General features: G+C 36.8%; 1 protein-coding gene across 2 annotated transcripts in view; it reads right to left on the bottom strand.

Moving 5' to 3' along the window:
* The window catches only part of EPB41L4B (erythrocyte membrane protein band 4.1 like 4B), a 263,630-nt gene that overhangs the window by 167,460 nt on the left and 84,782 nt on the right, over positions 1 to 11,388 (bottom strand). For both annotated transcript variants that reach the window (XM_044660774.1, XM_044660784.1), the window contains exon 3: positions 1,574 to 1,616. In XM_044660774.1, coding sequence (XP_044516709.1) covers positions 1,574 to 1,616 — 43 coding nt within the window. The remainder of the gene's footprint in view (positions 1 to 1,573; positions 1,617 to 11,388) is intronic.

Raw genomic sequence — 11,388 nt, 5'->3', positions numbered from 1 at the left:
TAGCTCAGTGGATTGAGAGTCAGGCCTAGAGACAGGAGGTCCTAGGTTCAAATCCGGCCTCAGACACTTCCCAGCTGTGTGACCCTGGGCAAGTCACTTGACCCCCATTGCCCACCCTTACCACTCTTCCACCTATGAGACAATACACCGAAAGTTAAGGGTTTAAAAAAAAAAACAAAAACAAAATCAATACTGTGTTTTAAGGCAGAAAAGTGGTAAGGGCTAGGCAATGAGGCTCAAGTGACTTGTCTAATGTCACATAGCTAGGAAGTATGAATCCAGATTTGAACCCAGGACCTCCCCTCTCTGAGCCTGGCTTTCAATCCATTGAGCCACCCAGCTACACCCCTACCCCAAATTTGGGCTTTTCTTGGCAGAGATACTGGAGTGGTTTGTAATTTCTTTCTCCAGCTCATTTTACAGGTGAGGAAACTGAGGCAAACAGGCTTAAGTGACTTGCCTAGGGTCACATAGCTTGGACAGACTCATCTTCCTGACTGCACATCCAGGGCTTTATCTACTGGCCACCTAGCTGCATACCCCAGCAGTGTTTGCTAACAGTTCTTTATTTCATCCCCACTTTGCTAATTATCACAATGGTAGTAAAAGACACAGAAGTCAAACCCAACTCCAAAGACTATCTCTTAATAATAGTTAGACAATGGTTCATAAGAGCTAACATTTATATAGTGCTTTAAGGTTTGTTAAGCACTTTATAATATTAGTTCATTTTATTCTCACAACCACCCAGGGAGGTAGGTGCTATTATTATTCCCATTTTCCAGATGAGGAAACTGAATCAAACAGAGGTTAAGTTGACTGGCCCAGAGTCAGAAAGCTAATAAGTGTCTGAGGCTGGATTTGAATTTGAATCTTTCTGACTCCAGGTCCAGCGGTTGGCTCACTCTAATGCCATGAAACACTGAGGACAACTTTAAACAATTTACTATGAAAATTCACTGAGGAGAAGGAGATGGAGAGTAAGGAAAACAGAATGTTTCAAAACTTATGAATACTATTGAATCATCTCTATAAATACTTCTCAAAGAATCAATCTCTAGAAAAATTATTGATGTCCTGTTCAGTGACCTCATTGGTAAAAATGAGATAAAACCCTGTATAGTTGGAAGGAAGTTGTCTACAATTCTGTTTTATATCTGGTATGCTCTAAGGGACCTTGGAAAATAAATAAAACATATGGGTAAGTATTAAATGCAGGTGACTAGATAACTATCTATTCGCTATCTATTCAGCAAAACAAATTTTCTGAATATCACATCAATCATTGTTTTTCCTTACAGGAGTATATGGTTTGAAACCTATGAGTGTAGTTAAGCTTCTTTATAAATAAGAACATTCTGATTTTTAAGGACTACTTAAAAAGTTTTCACACATGGGCTTTAACAACTTTTGGTCAACTTGAAATTTTTTTAATAATTTATTTAAAATTAATTTTTTTCAAGTGGTTTCAAATTTAACAAAGATATAAAAACTCAATGTATAAAACAAACTGCTTTAAATTAATCCCAAAGAAAAGGAATAAAACAAGAAATTTTCATTTGAGGTTACTTACTTTTCATTTGCTTTTTAATAGGTTTTGAATGGTCCAGCCAGTGCTAAAAGAAAGAAAATAATTATTAAGATCTAATTCATTATAAAGATTATGCAACTTTTAAAATAATGTAAATCTATTTTATCAAAGGGGTTCAGTATTCAATAGATGATTGTACAGAAGAAATTTTAGAAGTTTTTTAAGTTCTTTACTTCCTTCTAACAGATTAACCCTAAGTATGTGCAAGTTTCAACAGGTCTTTGCTTTTCTACAATGGAATTTTCCAAAATTGGAAAACTTGGGCATCTTCTGCTTCTCTGTCTGAAATGAAATCTAAGCATTGCAAAGGGGTTCCAAGAAATCTCCCTACTCTAAATCTAAAATTTTTTCTTTAGTACTGTCAAAGGTAAAGAGGCAATCTATTAAGAACTGGTGATAATAACATTATCACCATCTTTTCCTGCCCTTCCTTAGTCTATAAACTATAAAAGGTATCAAATGAAAGTTTATGATGCTTCTATTTCTGTGAATTGGGAAAGGAAAAGTGTAATTGAGACTTATGTTTCCATGTACAAAGACTAAGGTTTAAACAGTCTGTCTAGCCCAAAATCTTTTTTACTAGATTCAGTGATATATTTTAAAATTTTCAATATGGTTTTTTCTTCCCTAAATAAAATGGTCTTGAATGGGATTTTTACTGGCTGTCCTCATGACTGAAATGTTCTCTCTCCTCATCTCCATCTTCACTGGTTTCCTTCAAGTCCCAGCTAAAAATCCGTCTTCTTAGAAACACAGAAGAAAAACAACAGCTTGATCACATGGGTTGATAAGAATATGATTGGGGATATAGATTCTAAGTGCAAATATTAATAACATGGAAATAGGTCTTGATCAATGACACATGTAAAACCAGTGGAATTGCTCATTGGCTACAGGAGGGGGGTGGGAAGAGGGGAAGGAAAGAATATGAATCATGTAGCCATGGAAAAATATTCTAAATTAATTAAATAAAATTTTTCAAAAAAACAAAAAGCTGTCTTCTTCACAGTCTTTCTCCAACCCCCTTTAATGCTAGCCTCTTCATTCCACTGATCGTCTCTAATTTATCATGTCTTTATATGTGTGTGTACATCTTTGGTACATAGTTGCTTGTATGTCGTCTCTCCCATTAAACCATGAGCTTTTTGATAGCAGGGACTGTCTTTGTCTTTGTATCTCCAGCACTTAGGACAGTGCCTACCCCCAAAATACACATATAACAGTTCACATAAAAGTTTACAAAAAGGAATACCTAGTAACTAGCATTTATGTAGCCTTTTAAGGTTTGCAAACCAGGGTGTGTTTTCATTTGTGCATTATTCACAGATTAGCATGAGTAACTTAGTTTCTGTTGAAATACATTCTAGAACATTAAATATTAAACTTATTCTTTACAAAAAGGAGCAAGATAGGATCCTTCCCTGACTCCTACTCTCTCCCTGCCTCCTTTATAAGTTAGATATTGCTATTCAAAGTTAGAATTCTATTTGCCAAAGACAATTACTCAGGTGAGAACTAGTCCTACCATCTGTTATTCAACAGAGTTCCAGACAAGCAAACTGAGTTGGGTATATTGAAATAATGAACCACAGTATGATTATTACCAAGAGTCTAAATATATCTGATTTTTAAAAGTCCATAATCATTCATTCATTATCTATAATATTTTTGCTGCTTCTACATTTTTAGTGCCTTCCACCCCCATCAGATGACACAGTTATACATGTATGTTGTGTTTATATGTGTTCATACAAACACACATGTTATAACAGAGCTGGCATTCTCAGATAACTCTGTGTACTGTAAGGGGGCAGAGAAAGGATCAAGCATTTATTAGGCACCTACTAAGCTACAGGCCAAGGTAGGTGGATAAGAGCATCAGGGCTGGAGACAGGAAGACCCGAGTTCAAATTCAGCCTCAGACACTTAACTGTGTGATGCTGGGCAAGTCACTTGTCCATTTTGCCTCAGTTTCCTTGTCTGTAAAATGAACTAGAGAAGGAAATAGCAAACCACTCTAACATCTCTGCCAAGAAAACTTCAAATGTGGTCACAGTATTATAGGAGGAGAATGAACAACAATAATTTAAGTAATTGCAATTCAATTCAAAAACTATTATTTTAAGTACCAATAATAAGTGAAGCACTGTGCTAGGTGTTAAGGACACAAAAACTAAAGTTAAAGGTCTGAAGACCAGTGGGTGGGAATCCAGAATATACATAAATATAGTACTAGGAAACTAAGGAGGGAGAGAAGAACAACAAGTGAAGGAATCAGTGATAGTTTTGAAGAAGTAATATTTGACCTTTGAAGGAAAACAAATTTTTTAAACCCTTATCTTTCATTTTAGAATAATCAACATTGTTTCAAGGCAGAATAGCAGTAAGCAATAGGGGTTAGGTGACTTGCTCAAAGGTCACATTTGAATCCAGCACCAGCTCTCAATCCACTGAGGCACTTAGCTGGCCCCATAGACAAATATTCTTAATTAATGGTGAACAAGAAGCAAGAGGGCACTGCAGGTAGGTGGGGTTGGGGGAGAACAACGGCTTATGAGTGCATAAAGATACCCATTGGAATGCCAAAGTTTGGCAAATAGCCAATCATCCAGTTTGGCAGGAACACAAAGTTTGTGAGGTAGAATAGTATGAAATAAAGTTGTTCTTAGGTAGGTGGCAACCAGATTGTAGCAGGTCTTAAATGTCAAGTTCAGGCATTAAAAAAAAACCCACAGACAGTGAGGAAGCACTGTTTCTTTTTTTTTTTTAAGCAAAATGAGAAGAGCAGATCTAAGATACTGGAAGGTTATTCCAGAAGCTGGGGAAAGGATACACAAGAGAGAAGAGAGACTAAGAATGGAAAAAAAGTTTCAGCTAGGGAATAAATATTACAAGTCTTGCAATAATTTTTTTTACAACTCTTATTATCCAGCTTCTTATGTAAAAAATCATTCCATTTTAAAATTGCAAATATTATTATAAAGTTCTTCCTTGTCCTGAAACAAACTCTGCCTCTTTGAAATTTCCACTGCTCCTAGTTCTGCCCTTTGTACTTACAAAGAATAAGCCAATTTGCTTACTCTTCTTTAAATCTCCCCAAAGGTTGGTTAGCTCTTCTTAAGGATCATATATGAGATTCCTGTAGCTAACATGAAAGGACTGATGATGGCTTCTATTGCAAAATGTAGCTTCTATAGCTCTGCCATTCTCAGGCATGCATGAATTTGATGCGTCCGGAAGTCTCCTCCAGGTTCCTCATTGCATCCTCTACACTTGCTCCAATTTCTCATTGTACTCCTTAAAATATAGTATAAAACTAAGAACATGAAAAAAGTTATCCAGATAATAAAGAATATAATAAAAAGTACAAAGTCTTTAATCAAAGAGATCAGAGAACTTGAGAGGTCCTTTAGTCCTACCCCACAAGGTACAGAGGAGGAAACTGAGCCTCAGAGGCATGAAACTATTAGGACAGTTAGGTGACACAATGGATAGAGTGCTGGGCCTGGAGTCAGGAAGAACTGAATTCAAATTTAACTTCAGATACTAACTAGCCTGGGCAAGTCACTTAGCCCTGTTTATCTCAGTTTCCTCATCTGTAAAATGAGCTGGAGAAGAAAATGGTAACTCATTCCAGTACCTTTGCTGAGAAAACCCCAAATGGGGTCACAAAGAATCAGACATGACTGAAACAACAATGCAGCTATTAAGTCATTAGTCATTAATATAGTCTCATCATCATTATTGCCATGCTCCCAAGGGTAGAGGTTCTACCTCAAGCTGGTTATATCTGTAGCTTCATACAAGAAACCATTGATATTTTAGTGCAAGAGTCTGCAAACCATAGCCTATAGCCAAATAAATTGGCCCCATCATGTGCTTTTGTATGGCCTGGCAGCTAAGAATGGTTTTTATATTTTTAAGTGGTTTTATTGTATTTTTCAACATAAAAAAACCATTCTTAGTATATGGGCTATACTAGTGATAGGTGGGATTTAAGTCCTCTACCCTAGCTTGGTCAGACTTCCTCATCCAGTCTCCTGAAAACCAGCGTTCCTTTATCCTTTATTTGTTCTGGTAATTGTTAAAAAGCTTAAGTGTTTCTAAAGTTTTGTTCATCTTAAACCTGTCAAGATCTTCTTGGGACCCAGATTCTTTTTTATCCCCTGAACTTATCTCATACTCAAATGTGAATAAGTAGACATTATTTATTTATATATCTATCTTTATCTTCAGGTAATTTAGTAGTCAAAATGTCAAGGAAGACAGGATCTGTGCTAGAACCCTGTCAAATTTCACTAGACCTCTCTTCAGATTGCCATCAATTTATGAATCAATATTTTGGAGGTATGGTTGCTCCACCAACTTAGAATCCACTTTACTATCACCCAGTGTGTTATTCTCCATCTTGCTCAATTCAATAACTATTTTCTAAGTGCGTTCAATGAGTTAGACACTGTTAGACACTTACCCTGGGGGATGCAAAACACAATTCCTACCCTAATCAATTTATAATCTATGCTTTATAAGGAACCTTTAGGAGATGCCTTCCTGAAATGGAGGCACACTGTCTACAATACTTCCTGACCTATTCATTTAATAACTGTATCAAGACAGGAAACAAGGTTAGTTTGGTTTAACATTATCTTTAATGAACCTTTTCTGCTTCCTGTAGAGCACTGTTTCTCTTCCAATTTACTAATAATTTCAGAATTTTCCTAGGGAGTGACCTTAAACTTATCCATGATCCATCATTTCCAGAATTCAAATCCTCTTTCCTCTCAATCATTAGCCAAAAAGGCATATTCTGTAAACTGTGCTCCAAAAAGCAGTAAAAGATATAAATGAATTTGTAAAACTTGGTGTCACTGATTTGCTAGGATCTCTCCTAAAAAAGTGGGTCATTTCCTTTGAGGCACTTTGCAATTCTAACTCTTCTGTAATTTATAAGACCTGTAGGGACTGAAAGAATGGAATTTGCAAAGCATATTCCCAAAGGTTGGTTATTTCTTCCTAAGGACCATGCATGAGATTCCTGTAGCTGACATGAAAGGGCCAATGAGGGCTTCTTTTTTAGAATGTAGCCTCTATAAGCCCTCTCAGGAGTGCATGAAATGTAATGAGCAATAAAGGGCAAGAGCCAGATTTCTTTTTACAATAAGAAACTTTTTTATTAAAATAACAATATAGTCTCTATCTAAATGATCTCATTTGCTCACATGGGCAGGGTTATCTACACACAAAATTCTTCCAAACACATATATGTATGATAACATATTTTATATAAATACCATTAAATTGAAATACATTAAAATGTGTTAATATGTATATGAAAAAGTAATGTGATCAAAAATGAGTATAACAAAATTTAAAGGAAAGAGAATATTTCAATATACCTTGATGACTCTAGACTCTACTTATCAACCTCTATTTTTTTTAAACCCTTACCTTCCACCTTAGGATCAGTACTATGGTTCTAAGGCAAAAGAATGGTAAGGGATAGGCAATGGGGGTTAAGTGACTTGCCCAAGGTCACACAGCTAGGAAGTGTCTGACACTATATTTGAATCTAGGACCTCCTGTCTCTCGGTCTGGCTCTCAATCCCCATCAACCTCTATTTAACTACATTCTGAAAGAAAGATAAAATAATACTTTTTTAAAAAGCATTTAATCAAAGTTCTCACTTATCTACATGTTTTTGTTTTCTTCATATCTTATTATATCTTATTAGTAATAGTCATAAGTAACATTTATATGATGCTTTAAAATGTACAAAGCACTATATCTATATATACATGTAAAATAATTGCATTTGAGTCCCATTACCTTGTGAGGTTGGCACTGTAGCTATTACCATCCCCAAAGCACAGATAAGGAAACTGAGGTCCTGAGAGGCAAGGTAACTAAGCTATAGTCACAAAGCAAGTAAGAGTCAGAGGAAGAGTTCAAGCACAAATCTTCCTAATGGCAGCTTCCTATCCATTATGGAATTCTGCCACCACCTAAAAAAAATAAATGAATTGTTGAAATGAGTTAAGTTTTAAGGCAAAGCAAAGGTACACATGGACTTGGGAAGTGGATATAGCCTCTGGTCCAGTTGAAGATACTAAAGTCAAAAACAAAAATATGAGTGGAGTTCAAATGAAATGAAATAGGTTATGAGGAAGATCATTTTGAGGTAGAAACATAGACCTAGTCTCCTCAAATTAACTGAAATAGGTTATTGTGAAGACTATTTTGAGGAGGGAGGATAGACCTCATCTTTTTTTTAAGAAAAGGCTCAGTGGGGACCATAATTCAAGTTTATACATTTATATTGTTTTTTGTAGATTTATATTTCACTACAAAGGACCTTGGAGGCTTGCTAAATCAGCCTCTCTTTTTTTTTTTAAAACCATCATCTTCCATCTTAGGATCAATAATAAGCATTGGTTCCAAGGTAGAAGAACAATAAGGACTAGACAATGGGGGCTATGACTTGCCCAGGGTTATATATCACAAGGAAGTATCTGAGACCATATTTGAATTGAGGACCTCTTTCTTTAGGCCTGGCTCTCAATCCACTGAGCCACCTAAGCTGCCCCTACTCCAGTTTCCCATTTTACAGATGAAGAAATTGAGGAGAAATGCTATTATAAAATGCTTTTAAGAAAGTGGTGAATCCTGCATGCTCTCTTTTTCTCAAATATGTCCCCCCCAATTTTCTATGTTTTCTGAGCACTGGACTTATGGCTTGGAGTTTTAATGACCAGTGACATGCCTGACCAGTGACTTTGGCTTGCCAACCAGCTAGGCAGACTTCCTGGGCAAAAAATTTTTGAGTATGGAAAGAGGAGGAGGCACTCATTACATATCCCCATTTCTAGAAAGAAAATGAGGAGAGGCAAAGAGCAGTGTCATAAGAGTTTCAATAAAACTCACAGTCCTCTAAAACTGGAGAGACTCGAAGTCAGTGATTCCCAAAGGCCACAGGTGCATTTATCTTTCCTATTAATTGCTATTAAAATTTTTTAAAAATTCAATTCCAGGGGGCTAAGTAATATTTTTTTTGGAAAGGGGGTGGTAGGCCAAAAAAGTCTGGAAACCACTGCTCTAAGTGCTCAAAAAAGAAAATAATGAAGAAGAGAGGTATCATCTTATTGGTGATGGGATTTGGGGGCAGGAGATCTTATTTGAACTCAGGAAGGACAACATTAATTTTCACATGAGAATGTCTCTTGCTTCAACAAATTTGGTTCCCACAAAAAGCTGATTATCCACTGGGTAAATTTAAGGGGCACGGGAACCCAAAATGGAGACAAAGGCAAGAGTTTCTAGATATCATTTTCAAACTTTCCCCCTCATAAAATAAGGCAAGCCATGTCCCTGAGGTCAGGTCAAGGTGGTATGGATTTAAAATTAGTTTCCATTTAAGATGGTGATGTGACTACATAAAAAACCTAGCTATCTCATCTCCAATAAAATGTGCTCCAAAAAGACTCTAAAAAGAGGCAGTATGTCCAAACACACACACACACACACACACACACACACACACACACACACACACACAGAGAGAGAGAGAGAGAGAGAGTCATAAAATACTGGAGCTGGTTGAAGGGCCAGTGGCAGGTAAACCAGGAAAAAGTGAGAGAGAGGAGAAGGGAAGAGAAGAAAAATCATATCAGGGAAAGTAGAGTGAACTCCAAGGACCAGGAGCCAGCAGAAGTGGGGAAGGAAGGAAAGACTGTGGGAACTCATACAAACAGATATTAAACCAGCCAGCATTCTGAACTGATACATCACAAGTCAGAGTACCTGCTTGGAAGCAAAAGAGGCCAGGGAAGTCATCTGAAATTTTAAAAGTCAGAGACGGCAATGAGAGAAGCTGCCGGGGAAGCCAGTAGCTCAGAATCAGACCTAAAACGTCTTTCAAGAATTGTGAACGGGAGTATCTCAAGGCAGGACCCTTTGCAAGGACACTGCAGGTCATTGTCAGGCCCAATAATCAAGTTCTGAATCTGAGGTCGGCCTCTTATCAGAACACAAGCAGGGGGACGGATCTAGCCTACACTGGTCACTGCACAAGGAAACAGGGCTTGGCAACATATTCCTTTAAGAACTAAGAGATACTTAAAGAGGACAGGGGCAACTTGGAGCCTGAGCAAAAGGACTGTGCATGAGACCTACAAGCCAATCCCACTTTCGCCCTTTTAGGGCAACAACAGAGGATGGAACCAACTCCTGAGGGAAGACTGTGCAAGAAAGAGAAAGAAAATTTTCAAGGGGAATGACCCATATTGGGCCACCAAGAAACTGAGAAGCCAGAGACTGAACCAGAGGGGCCTAATATCAGCCACCTAATATAAATCACCACCAGTATTCAGTATTCAGACTTCAGAGGATTCAGGGCCAAACAAAGTCTATTCAATCCATTCAAGGAGAAGAGCTTATTAGGTCAAGCACAAAATCTCAAACCCCAAAGAGGCTGAAAATATAAGTAAAACAAAAGAAAATACCAAATGAATTTTATGAAATATTATAGCGTAAAAAGAGGAAAAGTCCAGAAGATATCGAGCCCACAACCACGAGCAGAACCTCAGAGAAAAAAATGACTTTTTACTACAAGAATGGAAAGAAATAGTTGTTAAGTGGACATTCTTGCTTTAACCAATATCTTATCTCATTTTGGAAAAATAAGGATCTATACTAATTCACTTTGCAATGAATTTGGGGATAGTGGCATAGTCTTTAATATTCTTAATATCTCTTATTTTAACCCGAACTTCTTTTCAGTGTTAAATCTAACCTTGGGCTGTTAAAATGCATTTAGGTTTATTAGAGCAAAGAGATTAGTTGGGAATTTCTCTGGTTTTGATCTTTATGTTGCAGGAAGTCCTTTCACTGAGGGTGGGTTTATGCATTCCTGGAAAAGGCACTAAAAATCAAAATGATTCTGAATGTTTCTGGTTCAAAAGACCATTACTGTTTAATTTTCACCAAACTGTAAATCATCCCATCCTTGCTGCATCTGTAGTGCCCAGGGAGTGTACATTCCTTGCTCTGTTGCAGAATATCATAGGAGCTGCATGCTTCTTAAGATGTTCTATACCTGGTTAGAATTCCTCATAGACAGTAACTTTTTTAAATGAAAGAATAAATCTGAAGATCAAAGTGATTTAAGTAAAATCTGATTTTCTCTTAGAGACAATGCAATAATAGAGTCTTGTTCCTGATCAAGGACTCATAGCTTTGGGTTTTTGTGAAAAGGATTAAACTACCATATTTAATCAGCTATCATTTCAGTGAAGGATGGGTTCAAGGTACCAATGATATTTATCCTGGAGAAGAGAAGACTTAGCAGGGACAAGTTATCTATCTACAGATATCTAAAGGGTCATCATGTTGGAGTTGGATGCAGTTTGTTCTGCTTGGCTCAAGAAGGTAGTAATTAGGAGCAAAAGAATGCAAATACAGGGTAAAATTCTTGATCAGGTCCAGGCCAGACTAAATACCTCCAAGGCCCCTATCAGCTATGAAATTCAATAATTAAGTTCAACAAGATACAAAATGATGGGAGAGTTCTGTCCTGTATGTAATAGTAATGATCTTTTGAAAGGGTTGTTTTGAATATCAAATATATTGTAAAACTTTTGGTAAACAAGAAAGCTACTTTTATCATTATCAACAATTACTATCGTACAAAATCTGGTACTTGCAATTTTCGCAGTACTTTTATTCTGATAACTTGAAATTTTTTATCATCAGCATTCTCTCTCTCTCTCTCTCTCTCTCTCTCTCTCTCTCTCTCTCTCTC

This window comes from Gracilinanus agilis, chromosome 1 (genome assembly GCF_016433145.1).
Source record: "Gracilinanus agilis isolate LMUSP501 chromosome 1, AgileGrace, whole genome shotgun sequence".
Taxonomy (NCBI): Eukaryota; Metazoa; Chordata; class Mammalia; order Didelphimorphia; family Didelphidae; genus Gracilinanus; species Gracilinanus agilis.
This window is presented reverse-complemented; position numbering and strand designations above follow the sequence as displayed.